The sequence below is a fragment of the Amblyomma maculatum genome, chromosome 2 (genome assembly GCF_055883805.1).
Source record: "Amblyomma maculatum isolate TAMU_Amacu chromosome 2, ASM5588380v1, whole genome shotgun sequence".
Lineage (NCBI taxonomy): Eukaryota > Metazoa > Arthropoda > Arachnida > Ixodida > Ixodidae > Amblyomma > Amblyomma maculatum.
The window spans coordinates 9,362,618-9,381,001 of record NC_139345.1 but is presented as its reverse complement, the minus strand read 5'-3'; the positions used below and the strand labels follow the sequence as shown (position 1 = coordinate 9,381,001).

The 18,384-nt window shown below is 43.7% G+C and overlaps 1 protein-coding gene across 2 annotated transcripts in view; it reads right to left on the bottom strand.

The window, feature by feature from the left end:
• Nucleotides 1–4,447: 4,447 nt before the first annotated feature.
• Nucleotides 4,448–18,384, bottom strand: part of LOC146197909 (aldehyde dehydrogenase, mitochondrial-like) — a 31,947-nt gene continuing 18,010 nt past the window's right edge. For both annotated transcript variants that reach the window (XM_084593184.1, XM_084593185.1), the window contains 4 exons: nucleotides 18,104–18,268; nucleotides 14,554–14,711; nucleotides 12,734–12,848; nucleotides 4,448–4,623 (listed from right to left, as the gene is read on the bottom strand). In XM_084593184.1, coding sequence (XP_084449310.1) covers nucleotides 4,591–4,623; nucleotides 12,734–12,848; nucleotides 14,554–14,711; nucleotides 18,104–18,268 — 471 coding nt within the window. In that variant the 3' untranslated portion in view covers nucleotides 4,448–4,590. The remainder of the gene's footprint in view (nucleotides 4,624–12,733; nucleotides 12,849–14,553; nucleotides 14,712–18,103; nucleotides 18,269–18,384) is intronic.

Genomic DNA, 18,384 nt, shown 5'->3' with positions numbered 1-18,384 from the left:
CCTTTCGTCAGTATTGGTTTTCGGAAGTAGCTCTCAAGACATTCGATTGCCTTAAAACTGCAGAAAATGAGAGCCGAGATGCTTCTAGCCGTACAACGCGAACGCAACCCGACCGCGCCAGCCTACTCAGATTACTCGGCGCCGCCGTTGGCGGCGCTGAACGCTGCGCTCCACTAGCGCCGCCTGGCCACTGCAGGTTGCCTATACAGGGTGGCCAGTTTTTCTAGCACGATATCCCCCCCGTCCTTCAGCAAATCTGTAGTTACCTGATCCTCTCCAGCTGATTTCCCCCTTTTCATTGTTTCTAATGCTTTCTTGACCTCGTCCTTCGTCACTGGTGGAACGTCTGACTGTTTTTCCCTACCGCCCATCTCATTACGGTCCTGACTATGGCTATTGTAGAGATCTGTATAGAACTCCTCGGCTACTTTGACTATCTTATCCATATTCGTGATGACGTTGCCCGCCTTGTCCCTTATTGCATACATCTGGTTTTTGCCTATGCCCAATTTCTTCTTTACCGCTCTAAGGCTTCCCCCGTTCTTTACAGCATGCTCAATTTTCTCCATGTTATACTTCCTTATATCGGCCACCTTACGCTTATTGATTAGCTTTGATATCTCGGCCAATTCGATCCGGTCTGTCGGATTGGAAGCTTTCATACTCTGGCGCGTTTCTTAATCAAATCTTTCGTCTCCTTAGACAGCTTACTGGTATCCTCTCTCACTGTCCTACCGCCTACTTCTACCGCGCACTCAGTAATGATATCTCTGAAATTATTGTTCCTTGCTTCCAGGGTAATGTCAGCGTCCTCGGTTAGAGCTGTATACCTATTCTGTAGCGAGATCCTGAACTCTTTGCCCTCTCCCTCACCGCTAATTCGTTGATGGGCTAATTCTTTCCTACTTATCTGTTGCGTTCCTTCTTCAGATTAGGCTAATTCGACCTCACCATTCTGTGGTCACTGCATCGCACTTTCCCGATTACCTCTACATCTTGCATGATGGCGGGGGTTGAACACATTATGAAGTCGATTTCATTTTTAGTCTCCCCGTTCGGACTTTTCCATGTCTATTTCCGGTTCTTCCGTTTGTTGAAGAAGGTATTCATGATTCGTAAGTTATTGCGCTCTGCAAACTCAACTATATAGTAACTCCCCCCTGCTATTCCTAGTACCAATGCCATAGTCACCTACTGCCTTGTCTCCTGCCTGCTTTTTCCCTACATTGGCATTGAATTGTCGCCCATTAGTACAGTATATTGCGTCTTTACTTTTCGCATTGCCGATTCTACATCTTCGTTGAAGCTTTCAACTGCCTGGTCATCATAACTACATGTAGGTGCATAGGCCTGTACAACCTTCAGTTTATACCGCTTATTAAGCCTAATTACGATGCCTGCCACCCTCTCATTAACACTATAGAATTCATCTATATTACCCGCTATATACTTATTGACAAGGAAACCTACTCCTAGTTGTCGCCTCTGGTAAACCTCGATAACACAGTACATGCCCATCCTTCAGTACAGTATATGCCTCATTCGGCCTCCTAACCTCACTAAGCCCTATGACATCCCATTTCATACACTCTAGTTCCTGTAAGAGCACTGCTAAACTAGCTTCACTATACTCCGTTTCATACATCAGGTGCAACGCAGCGAAAGCTACGCAAATAGTCCCCAAGAAAAAAAATTGGAGGCGTATCACTACACGCTCGTTTTGTGGTAGAGTGGTTCTTGCGGAAACGGACTGTATTCCGAGCATACAAGTTTGCAATAACTTGCTTCACGTGCTTAGACATCTTCGCAGTGCGGATCTTATAGAAAAAATGCGCACCGAAGAACCATTTTCTCAAAAAGAAATGCGCAGCGATGGATCGATGGATGGATGGATGGAATATAGGAGCGTCCCCTTTGAAACGGGGTGGTAGCAGTAGCTATCATGCTCAGCGCAGAGGGCACAGCCAGCGCCATCTAGTGGCACAGCTGGCAACGTTGCGGGGCAGCGAAAACGCGACACGAACGCAAACGACATAAAAACATACAAATTCACCGAATCCGATCCTTTCTCCTTAAAAAAGGTGCTCTTTATGAAGTTGATGGCAAATGTAAGACGTGTTAAACTTGCAGACAAAATAACTATTATTTGCTCTCGTCAAGAGTAGGCACTGTTTTTCATCGCGGATGCGGAGAGCACAAACAAGAACTGTAGCATTGGCAGTGTTGCACTTGCATTAAACGTTGCCAGGGTCAGTTGCCAGGGTCACATTAAATATTAAAGGTTAATATGACAATGCCTTTATTTCAGCACCTACAAAAGCATGGTGACAACAATCTTTAAGAAATGACTAAACTATCATAGTCCATGTAGAAAGCAACTTGTACTGCTTCAAAAAAAGCAACATCCGCACCCTTTAAAAAATGGTGTAATGGTGAAACACAAGTGCATTAGAGGTATGTGTAGGCAGTTATACAAGCTGCAGCTGCAACCTTTGCTTTTGAATTTACTCCCTTCACTGCCTTTAAAATTGGACAGGTTTATTTCCAAAACAAAAATGTTATTAAAAATACCCATCTGCATATTCTTTCCATGGTGTCATGCATCAGCTACCATTTTTTCAGCCATATTTCCTGTTTCTGAAACAGATATCCAGAACAGTGTTGATTCATCATTAGTCTCCCAAACATGCAGCAGTTTCCTTCATGTCTGGTGCATGTACTGGACCTCTACTGTTGGTGGTGCTTTCATCGCCCATACAAATCAAAACCTGGATCTAAAACACTATCATGCCAATAACTATTCAACACTTTTGTTACTCCATAACAGGAAAATCTTTGTAAATGATTTGTCTCATAATAGCTTGCAGTGGCCATTTCTGATTCATGGCAGTTATTGACTTCGTGCTTATACTACGGATTGTTACAGAAACTTTATTTTATGCAATGCATCTCCATTCGTTGAACTATTTCTTCATGACCCCTTTTAAATGAGTTGCCTCTAAATTTATCCGCAAAATTTGTTGATAAATTCAATGACCTAGGCCAATGTAATGACAAACATTCACACTGGGTACATTCGACTATCAGTCCCACACTGTCTGGTGTTAGATTTTCTTCGGGTAGCCCAGAAGCCCTGTCCACTGAGCAGCTAACACGTGTTGTAAAAGCTTTTGCAAATGCTTTTGTCTGCTTTCGAGCGCAGTGAGCTGGGTCCTTGGAAGAACTTCGTGAGCAGCAGCAGCGAGAAAACCCTGACAAATTGAGGTCTGTAAAACTGTTCACATTCAGGCATGTCACGTTCCGTTTGCGAAAAGCACCGATTGATTCGCGCCTCTGTTATCTGTCTGTGGTTACTGATGGTTGGCATTGCCTGCTAAGAGCAAACGACTGAGGGGGCTTGCAAAGTCATGCGACACGTCACGCTGCTTCCTGTTGGAGCAGAAGCAGAGAGCTATCACCATGTAGTCTGGAATCGGAAAAATTAACGCACTCACCGTTATGGATAACCACGAGAAGCATTAATGAAGCAACGATAGTGTTGCATTAATGGAGCAGCTAAAGACACATGATAAAACAAATCATCTTATTGTATATATTTCTATGTAGAACTTTCCCCAAAGGAGCAGCGATGGTCAAGAAATGAAGTCTGAGGCAGCCAGTGATACTCAGGATATAGAAGTGGCACAAATCTTGGTCAGCATGGGACTTCGCAAAATGACCGTAAAAAAAGTTGTGCAAGTTTCATCTGGTGACACTGTCACCAATTTCACTTCAGTCATCAATGAGAAAAATGCAAGCTCCTTGGGCCACCAGCGGTAGACATACTCGACACGGCAGTCATATTTTACGAAAGAGTTGTTGACCTACCAAGAAAACAACTTTACAGTAAAAGAAAAGTTGTATCTCTGGTGAAGTCAACGCATGGTTCATCAAAAACTTTCTTGTTCATTTGGTATCTGCAAGAGAATGATTTTTCACACACATTTAATACTGGCAATGTCTATAAATTTACCTCCAAAGGATGAGATTCTCTGTAACAAGCCTGTGCACTAACTTTGAGAGAAAGTTGCCCTTATACAATAATAGCCTCCTGCACAAATGCCTGTAGTGTGCTATACAAATATTAATTTCATAAGAAAGGTTTTATTTGGTATTCGGGGGTTCAATGTCCTCAAGGAGGTTCCAGAAATTAAGACCACCTGGGGTTCTTTAATAGAAAAACATAGAATTTAGTTTAAGAGTGAATACATAAAATGAAAATATGAATTTTGAACTAAATAGTTTTAAATAATTAAACATAAAAGCATACACAAATGCATCCAGCATGAAGTGCTGAATCGCAATGCTATAGTTACACTATATATTCAAAGGTGAAATCAAGTATGATTGAGCAGTTATCCGGTTGAAAAGTAAAATGCTTTACATTTCCCGAATAATGCTAAAAACAGAGTAATTGACTATTTATTGAGCATTAAAGGCATGAGTACAACAGAATTCCTGCAATAGGAAAACAGGCATGTCTGAATGCGGAAAACAAACCATGATATAAATTGTATAAACAGTGCAGGATGCTAGTGAAGGAACAGCTTCTTAGCTGTTCTTTTGGCCCATCTTGATTATCACCTGCAGAAAAAAACAGCTTTAAATTAATTTGTAAAGTACCTTCACAATAGTTTCATGCCACTAACCACTTTCTCCCTGTAATTAACACAGCAATAGCATTATATTTTACATGTAAACTCCTGGAGAAATGTGACTTATGCATACAGGTGTGGTATACCTGTGTACAGGCCACAGGTATATAACACAATTAAATGTTTAACTACAGTGCCAAAATGTATATCAAATGAAACATCCAAACTACCTTTGAGTATTGAGATATAGTTGTGCATAAGCAAAGCCAGAGTAAAAAGACTAAAATCTATAGCCGTTATTATAATGAATTATACCTCCAAGAATGCAAGTCACTTTACAAGCACACAGCATTCACTCAGTCACAAAGATGATGTGCACCAGAACAGTGTATATATTGCCACCTGGTGTCCCTGATGTTCTTAGGTGGCACCTGGAAGAAAAGGACGCCGAAGTTGTCTCGCGTGCTGTGCGCGGAACTTTGCCTGCTGGTTCAGCTTCGTCCCGTCGTCTTAGTCACGTCTAGCCCTGTTGTCCATGACAATATACAAAGTTGGCAGGACTAAATTTCCAGTCACTCAGATGCTATAAAGGTACTTAGAACTTCAAGGACGAATGCACTCTGCCACATGGACTTGTCTAAGGGGTAGTTCAAAGAAGCTTAGAATCAAGGCAACTCGAGTTTGTATTTTGAAGCTGCAAAAGAGTATGCTTGATCCTAGCAAGTTAACTGCAAAATTATATGACGAAAAGAAATGTTGAATATTCTTTTCCAAAGCTTTGTTTGCAACATGGTTCACCATTTAAAATGCTAGACCTTTTTTTTTTTTTTCATGGCAGCCTCACCGTGCCATATATTCATTCCAGATTTACAAGCAACACGGTACCTTGCAACTATGGTGCTATGTTCACAGAAAGCAGTAACAGTACAGAGGCAGACAGCAGTTAGTAAAAAATGCAGTATTGTTGCATAACTGCCAAGAGACTGAATGACAGACTTGGACCCTATTTAACTTTGGGAGGGGCACCTAAACAGCCTCAGGACAAAAAAAAAGTCGACCATCTATGAGGGTGTTACACAAGGCCTCGCCTGGAGCAGGATTATTAAGTCCCTCAAACAGCTGCCCTTCAAACCTCACCCAAGCATAAAGGTAAGGCGTCTGTAAGTCTAGGCTGGTTCCTCAAAGCAGAGGGATTTAACGGCTGCAGTCCTCAGATGATCCCAAGATGTTCTATAGTGCATTTATAGGAATCTGTGTAGAATAACTACATGGTTTCTTGAAAATTGGTGGAGTGTTATCTGATAGGATTCAGCCATATTGCAGTCGCTAAAAAGACAGGAATAAAGGTCTTATTGGCAGTGATATCACAATCATTAAAACATAATTGTATGCTTTGAATGTCTCGATGCCCAACCTGTGTGCTGTACTAGGTGGAGCCCCGGAGAGGCATTTTTCACTATAGGTTATAGAAGAAATGCGGAGCACCATCTCTCAGCCCTCCGAGAACTACGCCTGCCCATGTTGGCTCGGTAAAAATAAAAAACGATACCGCTGCTCTGCGCTGGATAAACACAGCTACGCTTTCTGTGAAAAATGAAGTCTGGGCGCAATGTAGCGCTGCGTTATTCACTCTATGAGAATACTATGACGCATGTGAGAACTAAGCACATATCAACCTTGCGTTTAATATTTTCTTCCTGAGCGCGAATGTTCATCAAACGCACTGTGAGCTATCACCTGTAAACATGCTGTCCAATAGCCTCCTGCATTGATTTTCTACAAACCTTTGCAGACCATTTGCGTCAAAATATGATACTGGATATGATATTTGTTATCTGTAAACAAAGAAGGAGCCAATTTGCATGTTAACTCACCCACAGAGCATATTTGCCCTATTGGCCTATAAACACATTGAAACGTTTTGTGTTTTTTTCAGACAGCTCTCAGTGAGCTCCAGTCACAATTCTCGACTGGTCACGCCTTAAGCTATTGTTGCACTCATAACCACGCGGCGATTCATGCTTACTCAAAACCTCCTGCTCAGTTCGCTATGTGTTCAGTGCAAAGAAACCGATGTGCAGCGTTTTTTCTTTTTCAGGGTTTCTGCAATCACTATTCACTTGGTTCAAGTTCTAAACAAATGACTAATGAGTTTTTAACGTGTATGACTCGAGAAACGCCTTTCAAAGTATGACAGTATGCTGGAAACGTTTCAAGCTGTTTCATGTTGTTATTGTAGCAACAAGTGGTGACAACTTGCTCCGCAATACAACCATTCCTGCTTTGTATAACCTTGGTAGTCAACAAATTAAATGTAGGAAGCCGCCAAATCATGCAGATAAAGTTGCACACATGGTTTAGCCCAAACAGCAACTGCCATATGCTAATTTGTCCAGCGTGCTTTTCATGGTAGTAGGGAAGGCTGCTACAATATCGCAACTAGGAATTAAATTACAAACAACTGTGCCGTTGCATAAAATATTGTAAATAATATCCACCTTGCCCTAGAATTAAGCTAAGCAACCCAAACACAGAAAACTCGCCATTCTCTGTAGCTGTTACGCTGAAAAGGCAATGTGCATAGCACGTTGTACTTAACACTTTCCTGTCTGCACCTATTCCCATCGATAGCCCGCAATCAATGGTTTCAAGATTCGAATTTTCCCGCTTTCGAAGCTTTCCTTGACAAGTGGCGCCATCCAGTGGGAAATATAGTAAAACCCTTCTTTCAGTTTAGCTTTTGCTTTTACTTTCTCCGCCGTACGTGCCCCTTCAGATGGCGCCCGAATTCCGGTGATCAGCACTTCCTTGTTTACATCATGACCTCGACGCTGCGCACTCCTGCAGCGCAAAAGTGGCGCGGTTCCGCTAAAGTTGACGCATTGGAGAGCTCATTTTTGGATGCGAACAGCAGCAGTGTTGACTCGGAAGACAAATTCAGCTCTTCAGACTTTAGCACTGACTGCGAAACTACGTCAGACCGACCCGGAACGTGAACAGCCATTGCTGCGCACTTATCAGAAGAGATCACTGTTTTGAAGGTCACAACTGTTATCTGCAGGGTGACAATGTCTTTTGGGCAGTATTACTTGCCGCCAGGAGCGCAGGGAGTTGTGTTTTCCGCTAGAGGAGAGCCAGGGGTCGACCTCGACTGCTCTTTTCTTTCCTAACTCAGCGCATGCTGCATACAAAAAGCTAGAATTTGCTGCAATGTTGCATTGGTCCCTGTTGTAGAAAACGTATATTTTGAAAATTTTTATTTTTTGTTTGTGTCAAGAAACTGATGCTTTTGTGTGTTTGTTTTTTAGCTACATTTTTTTTGCTAATAGTTTTTTTCATCCCTTACTCAATAAATATTTTGATTGTCACTAATACCATTGTGAAGAGGAATTCCCCCTGTACAATTTGATACTAGACATTCCTGTACCAAGCAAATTTTATTAAAGAAAAAAAAAATATTAATGACACCACCCAAGAACCCCCCCCCCCCCCCTTTCCCGCGGACAGGAAAGTGTTAAAGGGATATTAACACTATGCAGCCAATCGAGGCTCGCGATCGTATTGTAGTGCATGCAGTCCCCCACAGGAAGAATGTCAGCTAAAATTGCTCCGGCCAGAACAGGTGCACACGACGTAAAATAATATGCATGCCGATGTTCATTACTGAAGGAAAAAGGACCTACAATCGACAAAAGATGAGCAGTACAAACAGTGCTGCAGCCCAAAACTTCTTATCGAGATATTCGTCAGTTTCCCGGTATCAATAAAGCACACACAGCTGAACACATGCTGATGACGCACTCACTCGACCGAACGAAAATGGAGACCAGAAGCTGCGGATGCAGTGTTGCTAGACCGCCAAGCGGTTTCACATGCAGTCTATTACTTTTTGTACCTTCATCTTGTTGCGCATGATGTGGCCTTACCACTCCCAATTCCCCCTATGTGTAAATAACAAACAAGTAAAATTGGCAAACTGTTTCAGGAATTGTGCTGAACAACGAATGGCTGGCTTGGTTACAGTTCCACGGATTTATTTTGCCAAGGTCATTGGTTTCTGGACAGCCTGCATGCCAATGACCATTCACTGGTGGAAGAAAACATAACAGTGGAATAGGTATTCACAGAATTCTCAGAGCAGCTCAATCACCGTTCAACGACCAATGACAAAAACATCAGTGACTGCTATGCCCTCTGCACACAAGCAGAGCTTGTACAAAGTGACTGCAATGTGTTTTTGTATAGCAAAGGGCTTGTTCATGTCGGTCACTTGTTCGCTGCGGGATGACTGCAGATCAACCAACAACAGATGGCTGCCGCTATAACAGTGCGGAAAATGAAAACAAAAACGGCGGCGGAGGCAAGTTCGGGGTGCGATCATTACGCGGAGAATTTAAAATAACGAGTGAAATTGGCAAACTGTTTCAGGAATTCTGCCGAACAATGAATGGCTGGCTTGGTTAGAGTTCCACGGATTTATTTTGCCAAGGTCATTGATTTCTGGGCAACCTGCATGCCAATGACCATTCACTAGTTGAAAGAAAGCATAACAGTGGAATAGGGAGGGAGCAATTCTTTTTTTCTTTTTGGTGCTGCATTAAAACTCTGTGCATGTCACTACAATCAAACTGCATCACACTGCAAGAACAGTAGCGGAGACCTTTAAAATTTCAGAGCACTTCTTCAATGTTACTGACATTGTGTGCAAAGCGAAACCCTTGAAACAGGGACAAACCATCATTCTCAATTGGGTTTCATCTGAAATGCAGACATCCGGCATACAAGTGCTCATTAGAAAAAACTGCTGTGACGCTAATGGTTTCCGGCAGATTTTCAAGCTTATTCAATAATTAAAACTCCGTTAATTCTTACATTTTTCTGGTTCGTTGAAGGCCAAATTACGGAGACTTTACTATACAGTTGAATCCCGCCACAACGAATACCGCCACAACGAAATTTCCGCGACAACGAATAATTTTTTATTCCCCGCGAGTATCCTATAAGAATTAATGGCCTAAATTTCTCTGCACAACGAACCATTTTTGCAGAGCGTTTCCGCTTCAACGAAATTTTCGCGTTCAAAATCGAAACCGAAACTAGTTTTATTGGCGAGAAGTCCAAGTCAAATCCAAAGCCACATTAAGCATGAAATCACGTGATTGCAGTTCCGCCATTTTGGCTTTGTGTCGTGGTCGCGTTGTTCACTCGCTGCCTTTCTCTTCGACAACGACGAGTTTTCATCCGCAGGACACGATGGCAACGCAAGTGAAAAAATGCAAAACTCTTTCCCTTGAGCAAAAAGCTCAAATAATCGCCCAAGCAGAAAGCGGAAGGAAGAAAGCGGCAATTGCTGAAGACTTCGGAATTCCTGCAAGTTCGCTGTCAACGATTCTAGGCAATAAGGACAGCGTGAGAATGGCACTTGCTTCAGGCACATCCTCGAAGCACAAAAAGGTGACGCGGCCCCTCCATGAAGAGTTGGACAAAGCAGTGCATGCGTGGTTTGTGGAAGCACGAGCCAGCAACGTCCCCCTGTCCGGAAGCATCGTCCAGCAGAAAGCCTTGAACTATGCATGCCTACTTGGCATTGATGATTTTAAAGCCAGCATTGGCTGGCTAAACCGTTTCAAGGCCCGCCATAACATCGTTGGAAAAGTGTTGTGCGGCGAGTCAATGTCAGCAGACGTGGACGGAGCAGCTGCTTGGAAGGCGAGTAACATGGCCGGAATTTTAAGCAACTTCGCGCCTGCAGACATTTACAACGCCGACGAGACCGGGCTATTCTACGAGATGTTGCCGGCTAGGACGCTCGACTTCAAGGGGCAGCGCTGTCACGGCGGCAAACACAGCAAAAAACGCATCACAGTGCTGCTTTGCACAAACATGGATGGCTCGGACAAGCGTCCGCCGTTAGTGATAGGCAAAAGTGCCAAGCCGCGCTGTTTTAAGGGAACTCGTAGCCTACCTGTGCAGTACAAGGCGAACAACAAGTCATGGATGACCCGCGCTATTTTCACCGAGTGGATGATGGCATTCGACCGCGACATGAAGCGGCAGGGCCGTAAAGTTTGCTTGCTTTTGGACAATTGTTCAGCGCATCACTCCGACGAAGTCAAGCTCACTAACACGGAGCTGAGGTTTTTCCCTCCCAATTGCACGTCTGTCTTACAGCCTCTCGATCAGGGCGTGATTCTTAGCCTGAAGCGCGCTTACCGCGGGAGGTTAATTCAGCGGCTGCTTTTTAACACTGAAACCGGCCGAGACACGAAGGTGGACTTGTACGTGGCACTGCAGATTATGTCTGCTGCCTGGAGCACACTGGGGCGCTCAGTAATTGTGAACTGTTTCAGGCACGCCGGATTTGCCGAAGGTCGACCCGTACACTCTGCTGGCCTAACACCAGGCGTTACAGACGACGACGAAGAGGCGTCACCGGCTCCGGGGATCGCGGCCGCCTGGAAAACGCTGGGAGAAATAGGAACCGTGCCGCCTAATCTCGAGCTCGACGAATACATCGGCGCTGACGCTTGTGTTGTTGTTCACGAAGATGTGAGTGATGAGCAGATCATAAAAGCTGCCCGGAATGATAAGGACTCTTCCGATGAAGAAGACGACGACGTACAGGAAGCGCCGGCTGCGGCAACCGCCGTACAGGTGATGGACGCTTTTGATATCAGGAATTTCGTTGCTGTCCGAGACGACGATGTTGCAATGGGTTTGCTGACCGAGTGCGAAAATCGCGTGACGGCGTTGCTCGCCGTGAAGTGTAAGCAAACCAAGCTTACAGATTTTTGGCATTAAACGCCTTTGCTGCTGCTTGGGCAATTCTTTCTGCGCTTCACGTCAAATGTTTGCGATAACGAAGTTCCGCGAGAACGAATTTTTTTTCGTGCACCGTGAATTTCGTTATAGCGGGATTCAACTGTATAAGCCAATTTTCTGATGGCAAGGAGCACAGTACATCAACTATAAAAACATAACTAGATGATTCATACACGGCTGTTTCTATAATGTCAGAACTCAATATTGAGTACCTACCATTCTATGCAATTATAATAGCAACTGGCATGCTCCTTTGGTGCCAACACTGAATTATGACATCCGTCCAGCGCTCTAATGGCTTGCAGTAACCTGCGCACAACTTTAATTCCCTTAACTGACTGGAAACATCAGCAGCAGTGTGCATTTTCACTCACTTGTCTTCCGGCATAGCCATGATGGTTTCATAGAATTCTCAGAGCTGCTTTATCACTGTTGAGTGACCAATGCCAAAGACCTCAGTGACTGCTATGTCCTCTGCACACAAGCAGAGCTTGTACAAAGTGACTGCAATGCGTTTTTGTATAGCAAAGGGCTTGCACATGTCGGTCACTTGTTGCTCCGTTGCTGGTCGGCAGGCATCTACAAGGTAATGCTAGCTGGTCTCAGATATGTGGGAAGATTGACAGAAGTGTCAGCTACTTGGCAGCATGTCTTGAAACCAGCATTTACCATGGGGGTGTGCTATGAACAAGGCATAGTTTGCCAAGAAGCTTCTTATTGTGTGCCCTCACCCCCTAGTATGTTCAACGTCCACACTCGATAAAACGTCATCACAAGCGTGATTTTTAACTTTCTCTTGATGTCCCCTTGATCGTCACTCATCTTGACGGAGGTCGCTGAACACAAGAAGCACAGAAAAACGTGACCACGACTGCAACGCTATCAAGGCTAGAGAGAACAAAGCAGCAAACCATAAACCAAGCCAAAGCAGCGAGCTGGGCTCAGTACTGCCATTACAGATTTTATGCCGTTTTTGTACTCAGAAAATTACGTTACTCTAGTTCGAATCTCGTTGCTTCAGAATAATATGGTGGCAAAGAAAGAAGTTTCAATGAAATGAGTATTCATTTGCACACTGAATTTTGAAATAGTTTTTCACCAATCAGGGCACTAAACACTTCTTGCATTGTCCTTCCAAAGCTCATTCTGTGACCGTGCAGCAAGAAATGTATTCCCTTGTACTAGTTTTTCTTTTGGGAGTGTAACAGAGCGACAGACCAAACTACTTTTACGATGCCATGTGACAAGGGTGTAAGGCACAGGTGTGATCAGCTTACCGATTTCACTTCGGTGTACGCTTCCAAGCCATATTCTCCAAGCTCTCGACCGATGCCGGACATCTTGTAGCCTCCAAAGGGGACTTGTGCAGTCAGTACATCATAACAGTTTACCCTGGTTAACAGAGGAGGAGGAGGAGAAGGAGGAGGAGCAAAAAACTTTATGTTAAGAAAACTTTGAGGCACATAGGCCTCCTGGGTCTCTGCACGACCCCACTCGCAATCTAAATATTCATGTGATGTTGGTCTATGACGTATGTGGCCCGACTGACGACGATCTTCTGCTCAAGAAACAACACTACACTTAGAGCACAAACAACATTCGCCCCGCCGGAGTGGCGCAGTGGTAAGACGCCAGACTACTGTCCGGAGCTCCTGGGTTCGAACCCAACCACGGCGGCTGCGTTTCGATGGAGGCGAAACGAAATGGCGTCCGTGTGCTGTGCGATGTCAGCGCACGTTAAACATCCCCAGGTGGTCGAAATTGCTCCGTAGCCCTCCACTACGGCTCCCCTTTCTCTCCTTCCACTTTCACTCCCACCTTACTCCCTTCCCTTACGGCGCGGTTGCGGTGTCCACAGAAAACAAGTGAGACAGATACTATGCCTTTCCCTTCCTGTGAACCAATTATTATTATTATTATTAAACATTTCATTTAAGTGGCATTTAAAGGAACCTTGAACCACTGGGCTATCGACAAAAAAAGAAAAAGGACATACTCGTCACAAGCAGACAGTCATTTTTGGCTTATGACGAGTACTGCAATTTTTCATGTGCCTTCTGGCACTGAGTCAGGTTTAAGGGGTGTAGAGATTGTCCATGCTGTTTAAAATACACAATATTTACCCTTTCCCTTAGCCCGAATTCTCTCATCCATTTTCCCTCCTCCTGAGCCTCCTCAAGCTCGGGACAAAATTAACCAGCTGCCATAATTGAGCAAATTCCATTTTCAGTCCTGGGCAGTTCCGGACTACTTGCCAACACGAGACTGGTGTGCTTTTTTTTTTTTTTTTTTTTGAGCAGCCCTAAGCTCCACCCACCAGTACAGCTCCTGGAAAGTACTGCCATGCCGGCAGTCATACTGAGTTACACTCAGTGCCTATTCCGAGTACTTTTCGTGTTCCTGCAGCCTGTATTGTGCGAATTGTGACAAGAGCTCTATAGCTGGTCTCTAAGCAGCTGTAAGATGTTTGAATCTTGCATCTTTGCTTTCTTGTCTTGAATTTCACTACGCACAGATGCATCCAAAGCCCCCCAAGCACGAATTGTTTGTTTGTGCTGTCCAGATGTTCACCCGTTTCGCGATCTTTCCAGCACGCAGGCCTGAAAGCATCGCAAGCGAACCGCAGTGTGCTCGAGAAGCTTACGATTGTTGTGAATGCTTTTACAAACGCTGTCGTCTACTTTTGAGTGCAGTGAGCTGGGTACTTGAGCTACTGCCATCGTCTGCTAAAGCAGACAATGGCAGCAGCTTGCAAGGTCACATGACCGTAATGCTACTACTTCTTGTCAGAGCAAAAGCAGAGAACAGTCGGCAAGTAGTCCGGGACTAGAAAGATCCCCAGCTAGTCGAAACAATTATGCAGTCCTCCACTAAGACACCATTTTCTCTCTCCAATCAATCATCTTTTATCCCTCATGGTATGGATCAGACGTCTGCCGAGAAGTGTGACAGGTATTGCGCTTTTCTTTCTCAAAAGAAGATTTTCATTTTCTTTTCATTTGAGAAACACACACACGGTCTCCTTCCTGCCAAAGTGAAATGGCAAAAATACAGGCAGCTGTAATAAGTCTGGTACCCCTTACTTTGCGATACCTACCACACAGTGCCAGCCTTGATCCCCGAAGAGAAGTGCAGCGCTTTCTCGATGTCACGAGTGAACAAGCTTGCAGCCAGACCGTACTCTGTGCGGTTTGCACGTTCAATCAATTCGTCCATGTTGTCGAAACGAAGAATCTGCATAACTGGGCCAAAAATCTAGAAGAAAAACAATAAAAACATAAGTTAGCTGCACTGAACCAATATGGTGGAGATGAATGTTGTAACAAATTTCCATTACCCTCTTCCTCAGTTTCACTCAATACCAGTCAGAGTGCAAACAGATTAAAACAAAAGAGCTGAAGTGCAACTGAACCAATCCCTTTTCCCTTAAACAAAGTAAAAAAATACTGAACTGTTATACGTTGAAAGCCAGATTTTTTGCGTATTTAAACTGAACCACTGCTGCTCCGAACTTTTTCTTTACTTTACTCTGCATAACAAGGTTTGCCAAGTTTGGCTACTTTGTGACAAACTGCCTACTTTTGAGGCCTTCCACTTGCAAAAATTTGACCTTAAGTCATGACTGAATAACAGACCCTTTGCCGCATGTTTGAGTACACTTTTGTTTTTGAGTATACCAGAACACCATATGAACACCATGCCATATATGAACATACCATATGGACACCTTGTGTACAAAATTTGATGTGTAAATGATGCCCCGAACATAAAGTACTTCTCGCTCCTGTGTTCATTTAATGCTCGCTGGACTTGCCCTCCCAAATGAGATTTTGAAATCCTGTTATGCAAAACATGGGACATTGCCTTTCACTCGAATGTACCTTAACAAAGTAAGAAAGTGACTCGTCACTTGAAAGATATGCCTCGTTTCCTATCTAGATTACTGTTTCAGAGTGTGTTGACCACTGATCAGTAGCCGTGGTTCCACGATAAATGTCAACTCGACAGTCCAAGGGCCGAATTACGGGACTCGCTCTCTGAAGTTATAATAGAGCAAGACGTCGAAATGTAAGCACCATGAAAACTCCGTTTCATTTTTTCAAGAAGCCGCATTTAGAGTTCGACGTCTCAAGCAAATCAAGAAGCAGCTACAGTTTTGCAATAGAATGGTCTCATGGGTAACATTTGTCGCCATGAGGGCACACTGGCAAAGAAGGTAAACAAACCGCAAGAATGACGGTCTTTAGTAAAACAGCAGATTCCACGCTCATTCCTGCTTTTTACACATCGCCAAGGTACTGTGTAGTCTTAAATGCATGAAGAAATCTGAAGGTAGTGTAATCAGGGTTCTGTTTATTTTTCTTTAAAAAACAACAGAAGAAAAATTTACCATGAAGGACGGTTCATTGGGCAAAATAAACTTTTATAGCCACATGAAAGTCTTTTACACACAAATGTATCAAGTTAGACTGAGCACGAAGGAAAGCAGCGTCGTTGGGCACATACTAACAACCTCGCTCATTTTCATTCGTTTTGTACTGCATGTCACCTTCATCACTGCCTTTTCCTCTCAGTACACTGCGAAGAGCACCCACCCCTCAGTGCGTCAACTTTGCAGCAGATGGCTTCAGCCATCCGACACATGCACTTGCTCACCGTCTGTTATGCGAGGCAGGCTATCTGCTCGTTGCTTTAGCAGACTAGAAATCCTCCGGAAGAAAAAGAAGGCAGCGTACACAACACCTATATTAGTCGCACCGATAGAGCAGTCAACCACGCATTTCATCACACTTCATTGGAGAGTTCGAAGCATGACCATTCCACTTTCCCATTTTAAAGTCGAAATATGTGTCAGGACAGCTCGCCCGGCAAGTAGAATGCACCACTGCACACCGTCCTTCGTCACTGCTTGCGCCAACGTTGCCACCACAGCCCCTCATGGACACCGCTACCATGTTCGCTCTAAAACAATATAAACCGGCTCATTGCGCTGTACAAAAATAGTCGAAGACAACAGGCATAATTAGTTGTTCAAAGTCATCTGTTTTTTCGCTTCCATCTGGGTGTCTAGCAAACCACTATTTTCAAAATCTCAGACTTTTCCGATTTTCCTAGACCTAGACCGATTTTCCTAGTTCATATTCTCTGATGAGTGAAAAGGCTGATGATGATGTTGATGCAGCATGCTGGTGCGAGAGAAAAAAGAAATAAAAAGACTGCATGAAAAATGAAAATGCACTGCAGAATATATTGTTCGATTTTTCCTGAATTGGCGAAATTTTTTATGGTTTCCCTGACATTTCCCCGATTTTTCCCAGTACATGAAATTCCCTGACAATTCCCGGTTTTCCCGGATGCTAGAAACCCTGTCCATGAAGCAATAGAAGCGTCCCATGATGCAACTTTTCAAGCTGGCGGCAGCAACCAATAGCAGCCAGCTCTTTAGTGCGCTCCCGATTGTAGAGGGGTTTTAGAGCAGTCCGGAATTCCATCCCTGTTGTGAGATGCAAGGAACAGCAATCGTCAAAATTTTTCAGGCTACTATAGGGTTTGTTTTTCTGTTTAGGGGGCACTGACAAACTTAAAAACAAACAAAAAAAAGTTTTGAGAGGTGAAGACAAAAGCCTTGTTTTACAGGGATGAAGGGTTTTAGGAGATTATAAATGCCCCAGTGCACCACCAAAAAGAAAACCACATTTGTGCTCTCTCTGTTCTGAATAGACATGAATGGTACTTGGCAAACAGCATGTTCTTGTAATAAAAAGTGGCTGAAAAAAAAAGAATCATAAGCGAAGGACAGCAAAACAAATGTGTGCAGCCAAATCCTGCCCTTGTTTCCAGAACAGTAAAAAACATAAAGCAGAAATATTTATTAACATATGAGGATTGAAATTGCTTTGGCAGCGGCTATAAAACAGCTTTTTTTTTTTTTTTTTGCAAGAACAAAACCAATTCTTCTGGCTACTTTGCGTGCTTACATCCTTTTAAAAATGCCCTACGGTTTGCACATATTTTACTTGTATAACAAATGCAACAGTACAATTATTTGCAAAACTCAAATTCTTTATACTCTCATAGATATTTTTTGCTCTTATCCTTTAGTTGAGGAACTGTTAACGCTGCATGTAGCAAACAAAAGTAGGTAATTACCAAACTAAATCAAATTACAACTTTATAATATATAATTAATTGGTTCATAGAAAAGGAAAGTTGCAGTATCTATCAGACTTGTGCTGTGGACACCTGAACCACACAGTAAGGGAAAGGAGAAAGGTGGGAGTGAAAGCTGAAAGAGAGAAAGGGCTGCTGTTGTGGAGGGCTCCGGAGTAATTTCGGCCACCTGGGGATCGTTAACGTGCACTGACATCACACAGCACATGGATGCTGCTTCGTTTTGCCTCAATCTGAATGCAGCCGCCGGCGGTAGGGATCGAGCCCGGGTACTCTGGCGCAGTAGTCTGGCATTTTACCACTGCACCACCGCGCCAAGGCACAACTTTATACATTGCATAAACTAGCATATCTATTGAGTAAAGAACACTCCTGTGCTTCTTTTTACGTAATATTTTATGGTATCACATTGCACAAGCTCTGAAGTGCTACCAAATGGATGACATGAAGCCAAGGCTGAAATTCGCAGGCCGTACCTCTTCCCTGGCAATACGCATGCCATCTTTAACTTCAGAGAAGACTGTTGGTTCAACAAAGTAGCCCTGTGATCCATGCCTGGCACCACCACAGAGCAGCCGGGCTCCGTCCTTTTTTCCACTCTCAATCAGGTTCAATATTTTGCCCAGCTGTTCCTGGTCAACCTGCAGGTGCACGAAACCAGAGCACTTTTATTAGTTATGTACATATTGACAGTACAAATAAAAATTATTATCTTTAAAAGCTTCCACATGAAAATTTTGGACACTAACACCCTGCT